Source organism: Bidens hawaiensis, unplaced genomic scaffold (genome assembly GCF_021521415.1).
Source record: "Bidens hawaiensis isolate Kalapana, Puna unplaced genomic scaffold, B.hawaiensis_p1.1 tig00005523_1, whole genome shotgun sequence".
NCBI lineage: Eukaryota > Viridiplantae > Streptophyta > Magnoliopsida > Asterales > Asteraceae > Bidens > Bidens hawaiensis.
Genome location: NW_027491356.1, coordinates 695,399 through 716,132, shown reverse-complemented (window position 1 = coordinate 716,132; position 20,734 = coordinate 695,399). Strand labels below are relative to the sequence as shown.

At 34.8% G+C, this 20,734-nt stretch overlaps 3 protein-coding genes across 3 annotated transcripts; 1 reads left to right on the top strand and 2 right to left on the bottom strand.

Annotated features, from left to right (window-relative positions):
- Positions 1-659: 659 nt before the first annotated feature.
- LOC143630044 (exocyst complex component EXO84C-like) lies at positions 660-6,859 on the bottom strand. Its single transcript, XM_077099152.1, has 7 exons — positions 6,752-6,859; positions 5,924-6,018; positions 4,796-5,828; positions 3,358-3,882; positions 2,004-2,195; positions 1,169-1,305; positions 660-1,105 (listed from the first exon to the last, which is right to left on the bottom strand). The coding sequence occupies exons 1-7, from the start codon at positions 6,857-6,859 to the stop codon at positions 823-825; spliced, it is 2,373 nt and encodes a 790-aa protein (XP_076955267.1). The 3' UTR covers positions 660-822.
- A 4,075-nt stretch (positions 6,860-10,934) lies between these two features.
- LOC143630076 (uncharacterized) lies at positions 10,935-12,367 on the bottom strand. The gene has a single exon (XM_077099173.1). The coding sequence runs from the start codon at positions 12,357-12,359 to the stop codon at positions 11,109-11,111; it is 1,251 nt and encodes a 416-aa protein (XP_076955288.1). The 5' UTR covers positions 12,360-12,367; the 3' UTR covers positions 10,935-11,108.
- Positions 12,368-16,269: 3,902 nt separating this feature from the next.
- Positions 16,270-18,512, top strand: LOC143630075 (uncharacterized). Its single transcript, XM_077099172.1, has 5 exons — positions 16,270-16,496; positions 16,791-16,967; positions 17,038-17,262; positions 17,345-17,473; positions 18,249-18,512. Exons 1-5 carry the CDS (start codon positions 16,284-16,286, stop codon positions 18,480-18,482), a joined length of 978 nt encoding a protein of 325 aa, XP_076955287.1. The 5' UTR covers positions 16,270-16,283; the 3' UTR covers positions 18,483-18,512.
- The last annotated feature ends 2,222 nt before the right edge of the window (positions 18,513-20,734 follow it).

The window sequence follows — 20,734 nt, the reverse complement described above, 5'->3', positions numbered from 1 at the left end:
ATGAACAAATATGGAACGCATTTAAACTTTTATCAATTGAAAACAATTCCCAATTTTCAATTCAACTGAAGTGGTGTCTGCAAATGGCATCGGTGATGATGGTTGAATCGGCGTAACGATTAATTAGGATGGAAACGAATTGAGCTAATTTACAAATCTGTCACCACGTGGTTTTTTAAAATTAAGGGTGTGATGGTGTCACATACATAATGTACGATAAGAGATTATTGTATTGTTCCTTTATCTAGAACTATAACACCGAATAAAACCAGTCAGCTTGCAATTTGACCAACCATCAACCAATATGAAGAGCGAATCTTTGTTTAAAATGCAACACATATTACCCCCCAAAAAGAAAAGAGTAAAGTCTATGGCATTCTCCAAATTGATCAACCCGTATTTTACTAAATCTTGATTGTGAAAAACTTATTTTTTCTTTTGACTGAATTTTATAAAATTTGGATTCTCTCATACAACTTTAGCTATTTACAAATATTTCGTGGGCTTTTATAATTTTATAAACTAGTTTGTGAGTGATTAGTTATTTTTCTGTGATACCTATCAAATTTACCAAGGCCGTTAAATTCTGCTAATGTGATGCTCTGCTACATATTGACCAACTACAAATTCACCAAATTAACATCATGTAACAATCTTCTTGCCATAATCCCTCACCTGATTGTTCTACAGACAACAAATACACCGACCCAGAAATCGGCTTAACTACAAAAGCAGTTCCTATTTTAGTAAAATATAACACAAGGACCACTTTCAGTAACCCGAGAGTAGACAACTGTGACGCACGGTCCAGGACGCAACATATCAAGAATCATCTGCAAAATCCGAGAGGCTATCCAGCATTTGACTTTCTGCAGAAGCAAACGACTCGGATGTGGTAATCGTTGACAGAGAAGACGGTGATCCCTCAGAATCTGATATCACTTCATCATGTAATATGTCATCATCTTCGTCATCATCATCGTCGTCATGCAAGATTATATGGTCTTCATCAATTTCAGAACCTTCCGACACCTCATCACCTCCCAACAACTTATTGATTGCAGCCTTAGCCGTTTCAACAAACCATTCATCCTCCGGAAGCACACTGAAATCAATTATTTTAATAATGGTTTTTGTAATTCTAATCTATATTAATTGATTTATTTACCTTTGTTGATTTAGACCTCTGCCTGAAAATGTTCTGATAGCACGAGCAATTATGGATGATGCGGTCTGCTGCACGTTTCTAGAAGGGTAACCAGCAAACCGCGCGATTTCAACCGTGAAGTGCATATCAAGAATTAACTGCAACAAATATTAGGTCGGGCCAGGTCAGACCAGATAAAAGGTTTGCCCATTTGACTAATGGAAGAAACACAAATCACTACACTTTGAACAAGCATTTATGTATAAGCTACAAGCATATAATGCAAGGTTTTAAAAGTTATATTAAAGACCCTCTAAAATTACAAAGCATGCCCTTCCTCTTTAGTTAAACCTACAACTAGTTATGCATAAGTTAGAAGCACATAATGCAAGTTTTTCAAAGTTACATTTTAGCCCCTCTTAAACCTATTATTTAAACCCTGGACTTCTTCATATTTTTTTCCTTTTTTTTTGGGGCAAATCATAGATTGACAAGGGTCCTATTTATACTTTATAGGCATTTTTTAAGTTTTCTGTTTGTAACTTTTGAAATATGATGTTTTATAAAACTCCAAATATATTGTTGCGACGTGCTTTTTTTTACCAACGTTTTTTCTTGTAAGTTTTGTTTAAACGGGATTGTACGGGGTAATGTACAAGTCGTCGCACCTATGTACATGTCGTTGACGCTGTGTTTTTTATAGTATTTAATAAAGTTTTGGGTACGTTAACTTTTTCGTGATTTAGCTCGCTGACACACACAGGTTTAATACAAGTTTTGATACAATACAATTAGTCAATTACAAAAGCAAGAAACAAATAATTTCATCAAGTTATTCTTAAAAGAATAAGTTTACCTGTTGCAACCCTTGCGGTTGAAGATTTGACACTTGATTCTCTAAAACGCCCCAAAAATCCTCATCATTAGACATCAACCATAAAACTACAGTCTCGGTTAGCCTCGCAAGCAACACTTTTTGTATCTTTTCTTTACCGAGTAACACATCCCCAGCAACCGTTGCTAACTGTTGCAGCTTCCCAAATAGTGCCTGTAAGCTCAGTAAAAGGTCAAAAGGGCATAACCGGAATTTCCCCAATATTGTGATTTATAGAGTATACAAGGCTTGTAAACAAACTGCATTTCGTTTATGTTCGCATATTTAATAAACGAAGAAACATGAACAAAACTTTTTGTTCATTTAGTAAAAACAAACAAACATGAACACATGTCTCGTTCTTTCATTTATGTTCGCGAATGTTAGTTCATTTATGTTAGTTTATTTTCGTTAGTTGCGTTCATTAATATATTCATTTAAAGTCTTTTAGGCCCGTTACCATATAGTCTAGTACTCTAGTTTTAACAACTTTTTAAGCAAAACACTTTGTTGTTCACATTTTTTCTTAATTGGTTTTAGCTCAATTATGTTCGTTCGTCTGTGTTCGGTTATGTTCAGTTGTTTACATTCGTTAACTGTTCGTTTAAACTGTTAGTCTGTTAGCAGACAAACATAAAAGAACACGAACACATTCATTTTCTTAACAAATAACACGAACAAGAAAACCTTGTTCGATTAACAGTTCGTGTTCGATCGTTTGTTCAGTAGGTCCTGTCCGTTTCAAGGATTTGGAAGGAATTCTAAGAAATGAGATTTTAAACCCATGAATTGATATGTTCGTTTCATTAAATGAAAGAATGGGAATGGAAACTAAATCCCATCAAATCCCACATTTCATGGGATTTCAAAATCCCACCTATTTTAAAGGATTGTTATGGAAAATAAAAACCCCTCCAAAAAAATTCAAAAAAATTAATAAAAAAATCATAACTCAAAATATAAATCAAAAACGAAAAATGTAAAAAAACTAAAACGTTTCCTTCGTTGTCCTCGTTCTTCAAAAAAAAAAAAAAAAAAAAAAACCCGAGAATGAAGAAGATTCCAATTCCAATACATATTAACCAACCAAACACATGAAAGGGATTCTCAAACATTCCATTCCATTCCAATTCTAAATCCTTTAAAAAAGTCCATGAAACGAACGGGCCCTAAAAGTTAAATCGTTTGCAAGCTTAGAGTATACCCCTAGTTGGAAGTTTTGATAGGCTTCTATGTGTTAGGCCCAAACACGTTGTGCCGTGACCAATTAGGGGTATGCCCTACATGAACCTATAACACAAACCCTAATCCTATTCCAATTAGTAAGATTGTTAACCTGAAAGGGCAATGAAGGCAAAGGATCAGAATTCCAGTTAAGATCGTCACTTTCGCCACTTAAATAAATGTTTGCATCGGGGCGCGTTTTACCGTCTCTCGAATAAATGAAATTCAAAACATACTGTCGACAGAAATGATCTCTAAGCTTATCAAGTGAATACTGAAGCTGCTTTCTCCAATCTTTATAATCTATCATATTGTTCGCTAACGGGGCGACTACAGAGTTATCGTTTGCTGCTGCTTCTTTGCTTTCGTTTAAAATGCTCCAAATTTTGGACATAACCATTGGTAATAGCTCCTCAGCAATGGTGAATGCGGTCCCCAAAAGGGCGAGTTGTTGGGAATCTGTTTCGGCTCTAAACGGCACGGATTCTTTTAACTCCACTAAACTATCGTCTTCTGATGGTTCTGGTAAAGCTTTTATTAGTTCATCAATGTACTGATCAAAGAGTTGCAAAATTCTAGTCAACACATTTCCTCCAAAGTGCAAAATTACTAGACGAGTTAACTGATCCACTATATCCTGCCCAAAATACATACATTATATCATGTTACATACTATTTGAAATAAAACTTACTATCGTGTTTTATACTTTCACGATCTGTTTTTTTTATTTCTTTTTGGTTTTCACGGGTTTTCAAGTTAAAGGTGGAGTGTCGTTGGAACCCTCCCCTATATATTTCATTTCAGAACTTTTAAATAATTTAAGAACTTTAAGAGCTCTTAATAACCAATCATTTTATTTATTTATTCATTTATTTTATATATATTTTAATATTATTTGAGGGTAGTTTTGTCATTTATTATATGCAACTTTATGAATACACATGTGTAACTATGTTACACGCGTAAATTAGTTATTACACATAGATGTAACTGGGTTATTACACATATGTAAACTTGTAATTACATATATGCAATCACGAAATTACATAGAATAAATGATAAAACTACACTCAAATAATACTAAATGTATAAAATAAATATATAAAATGTATAGTTGTTAGGAGTTCTTAACAACCTTTTTGAAACTGAAGAGAACCTAACGTTACATATTATATATGTTGGAAAATATGTATTATTACCACTTAAGAAGACCAAGACACCCAACTGCAAATCAATTCATAAGAAAATGGGCCAATTCGAGTTGTAATATATCAATACAGGATCAAAAAGACAAAATGGAAAATAAAATTAAATAAAAAGAAAACGGATCAAAAGGTTGGAGCGATCGAAATCCGCCTAAAGTGTATTCAAATGTGTCCAAATTCCTAAATTGTTTTCTTTACACTTACGCACTATAAAAGTAATATTAAAAATTTTCTAATCATGTTTCAAACATCAATTGTCTAATAAATACAATACTATTACTACATATGATGATAGTTGTAAACTACTGATGTAATATGTTCATAGGTAAAAGAAGTTTACTCACTTTGACCATGAAAATGAACCTCGTGCCACTATCAACAAGCAGGCCATCAGAAGATATAGCAAACGTAGACAACGGTGAAGCAAGTCGGGGCGACAATGGCATGATCTCATCAATTCCAGAAAAATCAAAAACAAGTTTCCTAGCCCTTCTGAAATTCAATTCCAAAACCTCTTCAATATATGGCTGCAAAAGCACTAAAAGCACCTTTGAAAGCTTCAATCCCTGTGATTCCAGGCCAGAACAGTGGTTAAGACTGGCTTGAACACAAACACTTGCAGCATGTAAAGCTGAAACTGTCTCAGAAGAAGGTGCATTCTCTTTAACCACCCGTACAAACAGCTCAATCTGCCATTCGGCCCATTGAACAGCTTTGTTACTGTAAACCATATCATCTCCAAACACTGAACTCATCTCGTTCGTTGTTGATAAAATTGTGGAAAATATAAGGTTAGATAATGTAGCGGGAAATGTTTCAGGGTAACAAGCACATGATGAAAGAAAGAGATTAATATTTTTTTGTAAACGTGCGCCTTTTGCTTTCAGAAAAAGTTGATGTGCTAGATGACCTTTTCCAAGCTTTACTAAACCATTAACCACGGTTTTTAACTCAGTAGCACTAATTAATGTTTGATCCGTCATTTCAACGAGTTGACTCTCGAGTAACGTTTTCTGTTTCAGAAAAGCGGATTTAAACGATGATGAGAATTCATTTGATAACTGGTGTTTTCTTTCTTCTGCTTCTATTGCTTCTATTGCATTTATAGCTTCTTCTACTTTATGTTCAGCGAGAAGAACATCAAGATTTGCTAGATGTGATTTTATCTCATCTTCTGCTTTATTCGAAACTAAAATGCCGTTTTTGTCTTCTTTCTTAAGTTGTTCAGGATTCATGAGGTCTGGGTTGGCTCGGCTCCACTCGCTCAATTCATGATAGACACCACTCAGTAAGTCCTGTACTAAAATTCGTTGTGTAGAGATATTCTTTCTTAGCTCATTCAACTCGTGCTCCGTTTCCACAACCTCTTCTGATAACCTTTTAATAAATTGATATAATAATGCACAATAAAAATTAGAATCACTTTTTGATGTTTGTGAAAAGAAAAGAGCCGAAGCAAAAGAGAGGATTACCTCAGAAAAGCTAAGTATTTGGTCCGAGTGTTGCTACACAAATTCTCAACTGCATCCTTCAAATCAAGAAGCTCAAAGCAAAGCTTTCTGATGCCCTATAAACAAAGAATGAGGTGTTAAATTACCAAACTATAATCCACATAACCACATTTATAAGATGGAGCATGAACTGTTTGTTAGATGAAAGTGACAATCTAGTTGGAAAATGTAAATTGGAAGCCACAATAATTCATAGAAACAAAAAGTTATTGCTTTAGATAACATGATTCATACATGTTACATATCTGAATAGACATTTCAAGCAACATTCAAAGAGTCTTGCAAACATAAAGCGTACATACTTAGTTATAGGTAATCATCCCCTTAACCAGATTTGTTTTCAGCTAATCAATAATATATGTTGTCTAATAAACAGTCAAGAAAGTTATTTACACACATAAAGCCATTCTGAGGTAAAAGTGGAACTAATTCAGTACAATGCCATATAGTTCACTTCCTCAAACAAACTTACTCACAAATTGTAGATACACATATGTTATAATAATAATAATAATAATAGCAATAGTTCATATGCAAAACAACTATCAATCCTTAAAACAAGTGATGCAGAAACATAATGCGACTTGAAACTAAACCCTAAATTCCAAAATTCAAAGAGCAGGCATAGAGTTTCTCCATAATTAGGTATCCGTTGGTGATTTATTATAATTAATTAATGCATGTGACAGTTACAATTCCTAGAGATTTAAAGGTTAGAAGATATAATAATAATAATAATAAACACAGTGAAAATGAAGAATCAAAGAGTGTGATTGGATTAGTAAGTGCCTTCTCAGTTTTGGATTGATAGATAGTGTCGATCTTAGACTGTGGAGTGACGGATTCGATACACGGAAAATCGTCTTCCTCTTCGCTGCTGCTGCTGCTGCTGCTCATTCTGCCTTCTTTGATTTTATTTTATTTGAAGATGTGATTGCTGTGGATTTTGATCCCCTCACTCTTCTTCCCCAATCTCACAACAAGTTGAAAACACAGTACCGCACTAAGTTTTTACTCCGTCCACACCGCCACCCTTTACAATACCAATTCCTTTTTTCTTATGTTTTTTTATTTACTTTTTTTTTCCTTTTATTACAATTTTCTCTAAATAGAAGTTACGGCAAATAGGCATATTAAACCAACCTTTCACAGAATCTGTTGTTGGTCTATTCGAATAAACCAAATTAAAAATTATTTTTTTTAAGTTAAAGAATATACATCTCTAAACTAATATCTATTTATATGTAGATATAAATAATACTTTTAGGGGGTGTTTGGTAGAGAGATTTGAGGGTGGAGAATTAGGTTTCTCTTGTTTGGGAGAATTAGGCGGAGAATTGGTTTTCTCTGAGAATTGGGTGTAGGCAAAAAGTAGAGAAATCCAATTCTCTCCATTTGGAAGAGAAATGGAATTCTCTCTGCTTCTAAATCGCGTCTCTGCTCTACTCCGTTCGCGTATGATGATGATGATGCTCCGACCGGCGATGGTGATGATGATGCCGACGTCCGGCACGGCGGCCGACGCCGCAGCCACGTCCGTTCGCGTCTCTGAGCCAAAACGAAACCCTAAATCGCGAGGCGGTGTTGTGAGGCGGAACCCTAAATCGCGGTGTTGATGTTGCGCGGCGATGATGATGACGCTCTACTCCGTTCGCGGTGTTGCGACGCGTCTCTGAGCCACCATTTCTCCACCATGATGATGCCGAGGCGGAACCCTAATCACGTCTCTGCTCCCGTTTCTCCACCCATTTCTCTATTGTACCAAACAAAGGAAATGATTGTCAATTCTCCACCCATTTCTATTTCTCTCCAATTTCATTTCTCTCCCATTTCTATTTCCATTTCTTCCCATTCTTTTTCTCTGTACCAAACACCCCCTTAGTAGAACCTAAAAATCCATATGTTATATAAAAATAATGTGTGTTATTCTATTTGAATCGCTTTGAGATATTTAAATTCAAATTCGAATTAGAAATTCGATCTAAATATGGATTCCGTCATGCCTTTCTAGTGGTTGTGTTTGTCTAACCTTCTTTAAGTACTTAAAGACTGCATTACATAACAACAATAAAAATGGAGCCAGTGGCCAAAAGTTCTCCATGTATAACTTCATCTCTATGAAGAGTCCTCTCTCATCCAACTAACATATCTTTTCTAATGGTTTGTAGCGTGTCAACAATGCGTTGAACATGCTGGTGTTTACACATTCTCAATCTTTTTTCAATCCTCTATATGATGTTCGGTTTTTCTTCGCAACTACAAGAAGCTTGATCGACATTATTTTAAGTATCGTCATTGGTGTCCATTGACTTTTTAAGTATCGTCATTTAAATAGAGAATTCCAAAGATAATTACATGAAAAAGCTTCGTATAAGGTGTATAACTATATAATATAATGAATTCAAATCCTATGAATAACTAATAGTTACTAGTTGAGCCTGATAAGCGACCTTATCATGAAAGTTATGTTTCTCTTAACATTGTTATAAAAACAAGAAAAAATTAATGGTTTCTTGATGATGGCATTTGGGTTTAATGGGTTAGTTTTCTCCACACCTTGTTTAAATTTTAAAAATTAAGTATTCATTTATTTTCTAGTAATCATCAGTTGTCGGTCGTCACTTCATGTCCCGGGTCAACCCACTTTTTACGTGACCATTTGGTCAACCATGAGAGGACTGATGTCAACCAGCCAAACTCACTCTTCGTCTGGTTACTGTTAAACTAATGGTTTAGCTGGCCCAGCCGGCTCAGTTCGATTTTCAAAACACCAGTAGACGAGCATACAGAATGATCTATGGTTGCCATAAAAGGGTACGCATATGTTAAGTGTCATTGTGATTGTTTTTGTAGATGCAATATTAGTTGGATAATATGTTGCAGGTCCCTGCTGCACCAGTGTCTGAGACAATAGTGATCTCTGGTTCACCAAAAGATGGACTGAGCCTGCTCGAACAACCCGAGTTGAAATTCGGGTAACTGGCTCCATAACTTAAACCATTTGAGATACACATATTAGATGTTGATATTTGTAACTAGCTTTAATCCACAATTATTTTTGTTGATGTCTCTAATTTACCCCCTAAAACTTGGCGGCAGTGAGTTGAGCATCAAGTGTGAAATAGAAGACAGCCAATAACAAGTGTAAGAATAACAGAAAAATGATTTTTTTTTCCCGGTAGGTTACACATTTGACCCTTTCTGGTATATTATTTATTTATATATTTTTTAAGGCACCTTAATACATGTTTTTCTTCGATCATCGGTGTTCAATGCATGATTTTGGATAACTTTTCAGGTGTTGTTCGTAGACAAAGATGGGACAATAGTCAACTACTTATGAACACAGTTTTCATGTAGGGTTCAAAGGGGATCATGCTCGGGTGAGTTTTGTAACGAAAGTTTCCACCTAACCACTTATGCATTGTTTCATTGATCAACAAATGATATATTCGCCAATCTTTGCTCGGGTGAGTTTTGTAACGAAAGTTTCCACCTAACCACTTATGCATTGTTTCATTGATCAACAAATGTATTAATGATCCCCTTTGAACCCTACATGAAAACTGTGTTCATAAGTAGTTGACTATTGTCCCATCTTTGTCTACGAACAACACCTGAAAAGTTATCCAAAATCATGCATTGAACACCGATGATCGAAGAAAAACATGTATTAAGGTGCCTTAAAAAATATATAAATAAATAATATACCAGAAAGGGTCAAATGTGTAACCTACCGGGTAAGCCCACTTGCTGCAGTCCACTCTAATAAGCTCAAGAATTAAAAAAAAAGGTTTAAGACTGAACCGGTTTAGGCCCGACCCTAACCAGTTAGGACCAGTCCGGGTTCTTGATCACTGAAACCGCTTCCCAAACCGGCTTTGAAAAAAGCTTGACAGAACCAGTCCGGTATAGAAACCGAACCGGTTTGGGAAAACACCGGTTATGTACACCTCTAGTTTAGCCCCGACCCTAAAAAATAAATTCCAAATGAAAATTGGAATTTAGTTGATGAGCTGGTGCTCTTTTTGTGCACAAGCTACCAGCAACTGTTGAGTTGGATCATGTTGCTGGTTTCAGTCAGTTTCAACTAAAACATATCTCCTTTTAAGCTAGCATTTTGATTTTACTCGTTTGCCCGCTAGAGATAAAAATGCACCATGTTCCCAACGAAATAATAGTAAAATATGAATCACAATAATATATTGAAGACAACTTGTCATTGTTATGAAGTGGATTATGTGGTCTGAGTAAATTACTTCAGTGTCCATGAGTACATAATTTCTGAAAATAAAATATTAACAAGAGGTAACAAGATAAGTTAGTAAGACGGGCTGGGTAACGGGTCAAAACAAACTTGGGTTGAAACATGCCATTTTAAAAGTGCGGGTAAAAAACTGGCTGCGTAGAGCTGCAAACACAGTTTTGCCCATTTTCATTTTTTTTAAATAAATGACTACTCATAATTGTGAAAGCAATAACAATATAAAGGGGTGTGAGTCCAGCATGAGACTTCATTATCATTATTATCAACATTAAGCAGTACGGGCGAAAATAGCTAGAATTACTCTACATAACACAGTTCAATATCACCTCAAATGGGATTCAAATCAACTTCATATTTCGAAAATAGCTATTGTCAATTGAAGCATATGTATAAACTAACACCTAAAAAAGAGATTGCAAAAACATTCAAACCTTCATGCAACCATCTTTGTCACATCCCCTTAATGCACAATCCAACTGGACCAGCTCGGCTCGTTTATTTACAACTCCAATTCAGTTTTAATTCAAACTTAATAAGAACACAGCATGCTTTTCATACAAAGTTTATTTTAAATTATAAATCATCAACAAGAACAAACTGCAAAACTGATTCTAAAAGCACCTTCAATATTCAAAAACTAAATTCCTTGCTACGGTTTCATTCAATCTTAACAAGAAAACCATAGTTTCCAAACAAAAACACTTAATTCAACACACACTCACAACAAAAATCTTCAAGAGTGTACCGCAAACTCCCAAACTAATAATGTAGCAAAACATTGCACTAATACCATAATCCAAAACAAGTTATCATAACAAAAATGCAGAATTGCAACATATTAATCAAATTCTATAAGATACTGTCAACAAAACAAAAACTTTAATCTCTTGAAACTGACCTTGCTTTCTTCTTCTCCTTCTTACCAGAATCCACACTCGGCTTCTTCCCACTTTTCTTGGCTAGTTTATCACTAGACTTGGTCTTAACATCACTTTCTTCAACCGCCTTCCTTTTATTCTTTTTCGCCGGTTTCACATGTGAATCATCACTAACGTCATCAACCTTCTCCTTTGTTGATCGTGTCTTCTTTCCCACTTCAACTTCATCACTAACACTCTTTTTAGCCGATTTCACACGCAAATCGTCACTAATCTCACCAATCTTCCCCTTTTTCGATCTTTTCTTCTCTCCCGCTTCAACTTCATCCCCTTTCCTCTTCTTCTTATCCGAACCACCATCATCATCAACAACCAATTCACCGCTAACCAAATCAACATTTTCAACCTCCTCATCATCACCATCAAGACTCATTTCAAGAACCCCACCGTCTTTCGACTCTATGAGCTCCCCTCCTTCCTCAAGTTCACATTTTTCATTGACACCCTGAATCTTCAACTTAATATCCGGCAACGCCTGATACACCGGCAACGCCACCGAATCCGCAAACTTCAAATGGAAAGACCTCACACCACCCATCTTCTTCCCCACAAACCCGACACCCCCTTCGATCGCTGCCATCACATTCTCCACAATCTCATCCCTCGACATCGAAACTTTCGCAACCTTGACCATACTACACGTCCCGGACCCGAAAAACAACAACCCGGAACCACATCCTCTCTCAATCTGCTCCTTCCAATTCTTATGCCCCAAATCCACACCCAACGGCAACTTCTTCTTCCTTAAAAACTGCTTCCCTAACAGCTTAGGCAAAAGATGAATCACCCGTTTATCCGCAAAGAACATATCGTACGAGTCACACAGCTTCCGCTTCGATTCAAACGGCTTGTAATCTGTTCTGAGCTTGGAAAGCTTAATAACTTTACTAACCCCAATCCCGTCTGCTTTAATCTTCTGTTTAGCGGCTTGTGAGGTGAGATTGGAAGTGGTTCTGTCGTCGATTATCAAACAGAGTTCGGATGAATCAGAGGATATGATTGGATGAGGAAGTGGGATTTTGTTAGGGTTTGTTCGTTTCTGTGGGAGTTTTTTGAGGGTGAAGTTGAGGTAGATGAAGTCGTCTGAAGGTAAGAGTTGTGGGTTGTGGGAGTCGGTTTGCTTGGTCTTCCATTTCAGTAACGTGTCCACGGCGGAGCTGACGGCGGCGGCGGTGGAAGGCGGGATCGACATCGATGGATGAATGAAGAAGAGAAGAGAAAGAAAGGGTTTTTCTACAGGGTTTTGACCTAGTTCTATTTTATAAAGCAACGTTAGTAACGTAGTTATCAAATGCGAGAAGCGCTCCAAAGCGATGAAGGTCCGCGAGAAGCGCTCCAAAGCGCAAAAAAAGCGCCGGATTTAAAAAAAAAAAAAAGCGCACATTAAAAAAACTAAATTTAACTAAACTAGAACATCTTAATAAGAAAATTGTACTTCCAGCCCAGATCTAGTCTGGTGAATTGTGAGGTTCCAATATCAAATTGAGACTGAGAAGCCACTTGCTGATCGAAATATTAAACTTAGACAAGAAACAAGAAACAGAAAATGCAGAAGAAATAAGAAACAAAAATAATTAAAACCTTATTATATAACAATAATATTTATATAAATGTAGCTTAATTAGAATACATAAAATGAATATAAACACAAAAATTACTCCCTAAATATACTTAAAAAAAATACAATTGGCAATTAAAAACATCTAGCAAATACATAAATTTAAAACCTTTTAAAATAATGATATTTATATAAATCTAAGAATAAATAAAATAAATATGATGCAGAAACAAGAATTATGGATGATGCTAAGAGTAAATTATGTAAATATGCCTTTTTTTAGGTAATTAGTTATTGATTTACATAAATTTAACTATTTTTCAGGGAATCCTTATTTATTAGTTATTGATAAATCAAAAGAAATCAGAAAAAAATAGCAAATTTCTCCCAAATGTTCGCTTTTGCCTCGACCAACACTAGTCGCTAAACCTTCGCTTCTCTCTGAAATTGCGCCTAGGCGAGCGCCTCTACCGCTTTTGATAACTATGGTTACTAATATAGTCCTTTAAGTATTAATGTAGTCCTTTAAGTATCCTATCCTATGTATAACGTTTACAATGACGTTATTATAAGTTTAAGAACTGAAATATATTGTAAGGTTTCGTCCATAATATAAAGTTTAAGAACTGAATTATGTTATAAGTTTTATAACTAGTGTTTTACCAAACAAAAAAATCATCATTAGGTCGCTGAACTACAACAACAAAAAAATGGTATTCGGTCGGTTTTCGTTATGATAACGGAACTAAAATAAAACTCAATGAGTCTACGTGATTCGGTTGGTTTCAACCAAGTTCGTTACGATACCAGCACTAAAACAAAACAAAATAAAACAAAAAAGTATTGACATTTAGTCGATTTTCGTTACATTTGTTATGACCAGAACTAAAAAATATAAATAAATAAAAAAATAAACTGCACCAGCAAGGGGTTAAAACTCCTAATTGTTGTATATAAAAATAATAATACTTTTGAAGAGCTTAAGTTTAAAGTAATTCTAAAATTTTGGTGAAAAGGTAAATAAACTGAAGCTAGATTTTTGTTTTTAACTAGGGAGCTACTCAACACGACGATGGACACGTATGTTGTTGGTATTAGCTAAGTTCGTATCCGTATATACATTAAACTCAAAACACAAATTAGTAAATACTTAGAATAGTAGTGATGCCCGTATAGTATATGGTACAAAAATTTCACATATTTAAAACAACACTTATTCGGTCGGTAAAACAAAGTCGTTGCATTTGGTCGGTATCAGCTATGTTTTGTTATTTACATTAGTATATACGCAGGTTCTTTCTATTCATTTTAAATGCAACAAGAAACTGATACACTAGTATCCAAATATGTTCAACTACGTAAAAGACTTGTTTCAAATCTCATGTATAAGCAGCATTGTTAACATGGAACTTATTAAGAAACATGATGGAAGTCTTCCTCCCATTAACCGGTACGGAATCATCCCTCTTGGCACGAATATCGACTATCTTGCACCTCATGATAGAGACCGTTCTGCTAATTAACTACAGTATATTATTATGTACCCAAGCTCTCTTTGTTACAATAATTGTTATCTTTGTTGCAACTTGCATGACTTGTTTTTTTGTTATGTGGGGAATGGAGAGTTCGAGGGTTGTGTTTCTTTTGTTGTAAAACTATGTTTGTAACTAGTTCGGGGACAATTATTGATCTTAAAGTCATTGATGTATGACTAGATGCTCCTTGATTGTGGATGAATAAAACATGCTTTGTTCAAATCACCTCCTTTTTGCTTAATTTGAATTTCTTAGTTACAACCCTTTTAAGTATATATTTTTCCAAATGATATAATGGAGTTGTATAGTAAGTTTTACCTTACTGTGAAAGGTAGAACAACAATTTTGTTTGATAATTCAAGATTCATAAAAGATCAAATAACTTGAAAACCCAAAGTTAAAAAAATAAGTTTTTGTGAACTCAAAGAGTTCTATATGATGGATTTTGTATAAAATAATCTATTATGTTGAGAAATTTTATTAAACTTCATAAAAATTCTGAAGATGAAATCTTTACAATTGTAAAGTGCGCAGTCAAATGTCACATTGCGTTAACGCACACATGCGTAAGGGGCTAAAGCACCATCTATGGCCCTACTTATTCCGTACAGCTAAGAAAACAATATATAAAAAAGACTTCTACTTATATACCAGTTCAATGTTTCAAATTTTACTGCGTGTAACAAGTTTCCATCATTTTCTCATAGCTTTTCCGGTTCTAGCACCTTAGTATTAACATTGGTATCGCATTCATCTTATCTTTATTTTGTTTACCTGTAAATGAGGCGTCTTCGACCCATGCTACTCGAACTCTGTATTTATACTATGAACACGCCAATGTAACTTTATAGCTGATTTTAATTCGATTGTCTTTGCAGACACAAGACGCGACTCAAAATTAATGCTCGAAAGGCTGTTGTTTAAACACGTGACTCGTTGAGTCAAAGCACAAGAAGCGAGCTAAAGTGCTCGACTCGTATTTTCACCAGCCGAGTCCATACCAGTTCTGCTAACTTTGACTATTTTTGAACAAACCCAAATCAAAATCGTTCTCTTCTTTATTTCCATTAGTTCAATTATCAAAAACTACTCTGATTAGTATTTATTAAATTATCATGCATCTATTTTAATTTCAAGATTTTATATCTAGTTTTTAATTTTTTTTAATTAAAAAGAAAAGGGTTAACTAATAATATAGCAAACGGTGCAGTTAGCAGCCGAAGTGGACCGTGACGAAGGTGATGACCGATGCATATATATAAACTATAAATCATGATCTCGATAGTCCGTAATTCACACTCAAAATCAAAGTAGTTGCTTCCAACCATCTCATCATCACTGTTTTATCCAGGTATGTATCATCAATTCAATTCAATTCAATTCAATTCCTGGTTAGATCATCATTTTCTTTTTCTACACCATTTCATTACACTGCAACACAGCTCTTGATTTTGCTTTACCACTTGATTTCGTAATATCGATTGCTTCGTTGCTTCATCTGTCTATTTTTACAGAATTATATTAATTATGAGATTTAGAGCATTCATCAACCTAAATTTCTCCCATACATACAGGATTATTATAGTTCAATCAACTAATTTTGACCTAATTGGATTACACTGGAGACACTAATCACTTTGCGATGATACAATTAGGTGCCAGTTGCCTTGCAGGTTGTTTGGATGCATGTTTGTTTTCAAATTGATTATTGAAGCTAGAGAATCATAGTGACATAATCATCAGATATTTAGTTTTTTAAATTTAGGGATAGATAATCACATGATTATATGTAACCTAATTAACCAGAATATCATAGTCAAAATTGGTTAATCCCACATCCAAACACTTAACACCCCTTTGTTTTTCTTTACAAGTGATGTTCTTTGTCGGATATCCGGATTTTGGATACTGGATTCTGTTATCCAATGTTGATCATTAACAAAACAAGGGATTAATTGTTGGATTCTAGATTATCCGGACATCAGAGTTTAATTTTGGCCTGTTTGTGCAGCTGATCATTCGAATGGCTAGTTCTGCATTGGATGAAATGTCTAAAACCGGTGCCTTTATTAGAACTCCTTCAACGTTTCGTAGTTTGATCTCACGAGATCCAAACGCCAAATTTCCAGCCGAGCCTGGAAGATACCATTTATATGTGTCTTATGCATGCCCTTGGGCCTCTCGCTGCCTTGCCTACTTGAAGATCAAAGGACTTGACAAGGCCATTAGTTTCACGGTAACTTTACAGTTTTTGAATCATTGTAACATTTCACGGATGGTCCCTGTGGTTTCCCATATTGCGTGATCAGAATGCAAGACGCCCGAGGAGGGTTGAGTTAAAAAAGATTATTTTTAAATTTAAATGCAAGGTGTTTTGGGTATTTTTAATATTATATCCTCAAAACGTAACGTCCATCTTACGTTTGAGTGAACAATATGGGACCATCCATGCAAATAACTCAGCCAGTTAAATTATTTGTAAAACCTTCAATCTTTAGCAATTGAGTTTTAGTACTTGTTTAAATTTCAGTCAGTTAAACCCATATGGGAGAGAACAAAGGAAAGTGACGAGCACATGGGATGGGTGTTTCCCGACACCGAAACTGAGCAACCGTGGGCTGCTCCGGACCATATTAATGGAGAAAAAACCGTACGCGCATTATATGAGCTGGCTAGTGCAAACTACTCTGGAAAATATACCGTTCCTGTATGTATACCGACTTATATGAGTGTTAATAACTTTTTATGTACTTATGAATTATGATGATTGGTTATAGGTTTTATGGGATAAGAAACAAAAGACTATTGTAAATAATGAGAGTGAAGAGATCATTCGCATGTTGAATACTGAATTCAATGACATAGCAGAGAACCCGTCATTGGATCTTTACCCTTCTCATTTACAAGCCCAAATTAATGAGTTAAATGAGTGGATTTACAGCGGGATAAACAATGGGGTTTACAAATGTGGATTTGCTAAGAAGCAAGGGCCTTATGAGGAGGTATTATTCTAATTTCTAAATTATGCGGTTAGTTTATAAGTATAATGTATTTTTATTATTTGTTTTTGTGCTGGGTATGTAGGCTGTTACACAGTTATATGAAGCTCTAGACAAATGTGAAGAAATACTTGGAAAACAGCGGTACTTATGCGGGAACTCGTTAACCGAGGCAGATATTCGGTTGTTTGTTACCCTCATACGGTTTGATGAGGTTTGCATTGTTCACATGATATTCATGGTTTTAGGTTTTAGTCTAAACAGGTTTGTGTCAATTTTAGGTCGACCTGTAAACACTATTAGCTAAATGGGTTGGGTTCGGGTTGACCTGGTGGGTTAAACGAGTAACCTGTTTATATTTTTATAGTGTGTCTTTATGTCACAACTTTTTGTGGTTGGGTAATTTATGCAAAACTTTAAAAAATAAAACAAAAGCTGACATCGACTTTTATAATTTAAACGTAATTGTTTTATATACATTTGTATTTTTCTCGTAGATGTATAATTTTAGAGTATTAATTTGCAAATGTGAAAAATAAAAACTTTTTTGGGTTATACGGGTTGGGTCCATATCAATTGGCAAACATGTGTGTATTGGGTTCTGGTTCACGTGTTTGACACGATTTTCAGGTTCATTTCAAGTTTTTGGGTTTGTCTATGTTTGACCCGCCAACCCACGAACACGACTCGTTTAGCACCCGTACGCACAAGGGGTTAACCTGCTTATAGGTGTTTAGATGCGCACTTTCAAAGTGATTATTGGAACTTTAAAGATCAGAATCAGATTATGATAAACTGTGAGAAAGTAGTTAGATTAGAGATGGATGGTTTTACTTTCTCCCTCAAAAATCAGTCTTGCTGCAATGACTTGTAAAATCTTCTTCAAAATCTATATATTTAGCCCTAAACAATTTAGTTATTTGATCTTAGGCATCATTTGTAATGTGTATTAGCATTATATTAAATTGGTTAATTCAGTATATATGCAGGTTTATGCCGTTCACTTTAAGTGCAACAAGAAACTGCTACGCGAGTATCCAAATCTGTTCAACTACACAAAAGACTTGTTCCAAATTCCAGGTGTGAGTAGCACTGTTAACATGGAACATATCAAGAACCATTATTATGGAAGTCATCCTTCCATCAACCCGTATGGAATCATCCCGTTTGGCCCAAATATCGACTACCTTGCACCTCATGATAGAGACCGATTTGCCAGTTAGCTATAGTATATAGCGTGTATTATTACGCATCCGAGCAAGCGCTCTTTGTTACAATAATTGCTATCCTTGTTGCAACTTTCAAGATGTTATTTGCGTGGTGTTTTTGCTGTTGTCAACTATGTTTGTAACTTGTCTGGGGATGTTTATTGATCGTGCAATGCTTTGTGTGTTTCTTGAAGTCATCGGGCTCGACTAGATGTTCCTTAATGGTGGATGAATGAAACATGTTATGTTCAAATCACCTCCTTTTTAGTAAGAGAATTGCTTAATTTTAGATTTCTTAATTACAACCCTGAAGCATATGTTAAGTTTCCAAATGAAATAGTGAAGTTCTAAAGCCAGTTTTATCTCATTGTGAAGAGTAAAAAAACCATGTTGTTTGATCATCAAAGATGTTGAATAATAATAGCAAGTCCTTTCCTATGGTTATGCATTTGTAGATTATCTTGATTTATGAACCTAACTTTCTCTTAACATCGACTCTAGTTATAGGATTTATAGATTATCGTGATTTATGAATAAATATTTTTTTGCTTTGAATCAAGTCTAGATAGTTAATCCAAAAGAACTTTGGTGTAATCAATCTATTGAAACTGAAACCAAAGCCTTTTGTTCACTTAACTTGTAGTGGTTAGCAAAACAAAACCATTTCAGCTGGCTTTGTATAGTTAATCTTTTAGGTAAATAAAAACTCATTCTCTAATCTAAACAAACTTATTTGTTCTTCTTAATCTAATCAAGTGACATGCTAATATCGGCATTTATGGTTTAAACGGAGTGGGTGCGTGATGCAATCTTCAGGATGGAATTTAATCTCGATACTGCAATAAGGGGAGTGATGCTCCCACCATCCCGATCCACTTCTTCTTTTCTCCGCGATCTTGTTGGCTAAGCTACTCACCCCAAGCTTCTCTCTTCCAACTATGTGGCACATTATCCCAAGCCTCCATCTTTCTTCCACTCCCATCACCCTTAGACCATGTGTAGTGGTTGTCTAAATGGGCGCTGCCCAGAGGCATCACTACACATTGTTTTAAGGACTGTTTAGTAGTCTCTTAATGATTTTATTAAGAGACTCTCTCTTAATTAATCAGCATTATGAGGGTGTTTGTTTGGGTCTGAATGACCCTATTTAGCTCTTAAATCTGATTCGGTCAGGCCATGAAGTGTTTGACTTGTTCAAAAATCTCATTTGAATAGCTAAATAAACCTCTAAATTGGTTAAATTATATTTGAAACTGAATGATAAAGAGGACCATAGTACCGTGGCCTAATACAAATATGGCAAGGTATTTGGGTTTATTGAGATGAATATGTGAACAAAATTATGATGCACATAAGGTATTTGATAAAATGCCTTAAATGAAATAACTATTTAACTTTTAAATAAATGATATGATAAAGTGTTGCTCTAAGTATTTTACATCTGTCTTGATGAAAATATTAACAAGGTCCATGTTTTAGTATTTTGATGCTGCATTTTTTTAAATTAGCCACTTAATAGAATGTTGTGTCAATTTTTATGATTTTGTAATGTTACTAAAACTAATTTTTTTTTTTGTTTTTACAGTTTATCACGTCACAACGAACGGGAAACCCAAAACTTTTGTACATAATAGTTTAAGTGTTGTGTTTCATGGGATTTATGATGTTTTGATGGGTTAGGTTCACATAAAAAGTTTGATTTTCCTAAGAAGGTTAGGAAGGAAGGTATTTTAGTCTAACACTTAAATATCAAAATCCATTTAATTTAATTTCAAAAACCCACTTACATTAATTTCAAAAACCTACTTACATAAAACTCAATTACATATTTACTCTCTACAACCACCACCACTCCACCGCCACCACAACCGTCACCCGCCGCCACCACCTCGCCGGAAAAGTTCGGAAAAACACAATAGAAAACACTATGAAAAACACAATGTAAAAAACACAATGGAAAAAACACAATGAAAAAAAAAAACACAATGAAAAAAACACAATTGTATGTCACAATGTAAAAAATACAATGAAAAAACACAATGAAAGAAAAAACACAACGAAAAATACTATTGTATAATACAATTTTATAAAACACAATTTGTAAAAAACCCACTAATTTTTTTAAAATTTTATATTACAATATGGTACTCATATGAAAGATAAAAAGACACTCGTTATTACAGTGAATTTGTTTTTCAATAAAAACATCGTAAAAAAAAGTTATGGACGTTTTAAAACGATGAGAGAATTTGACATGTGTCTTGCAT

Excerpts from the sequence above, each read along its gene's own strand:
- LOC143630044 (XM_077099152.1), bottom strand. The coding sequence starts at position 6,859 with ATGAGCAGCAGCAGCAGCAGCAGCGAAGAGGAAGACGATTTTCCGTGT. Across the intron at positions 6,019-6,751 it reads ATCAATCCAAAACTGAGAAG|GGCATCAGAAAGCTTTGCTT; the intron begins GCACTTACTAAT and ends CTTTGTTTATAG. Across the intron at positions 3,883-4,795 it reads GGTTCATTTTCATGGTCAAA|GATATAGTGGATCAGTTAAC; the intron begins GTGAGTAAACTT and ends TATTTTGGGCAG.
- LOC143630076 (XM_077099173.1), bottom strand. The coding sequence starts at position 12,359 with ATGTCGATCCCGCCTTCCACCGCCGCCGCCGTCAGCTCCGCCGTGGAC.
- LOC143630075 (XM_077099172.1), top strand. The coding sequence starts at position 16,284 with ATGGCTAGTTCTGCATTGGATGAAATGTCTAAAACCGGTGCCTTTATT. Across the intron at positions 16,968-17,037 it reads CTGGAAAATATACCGTTCCT|GTTTTATGGGATAAGAAACA; the intron begins GTATGTATACCG and ends GATTGGTTATAG. Across the intron at positions 17,263-17,344 it reads AGCAAGGGCCTTATGAGGAG|GCTGTTACACAGTTATATGA; the intron begins GTATTATTCTAA and ends CTGGGTATGTAG.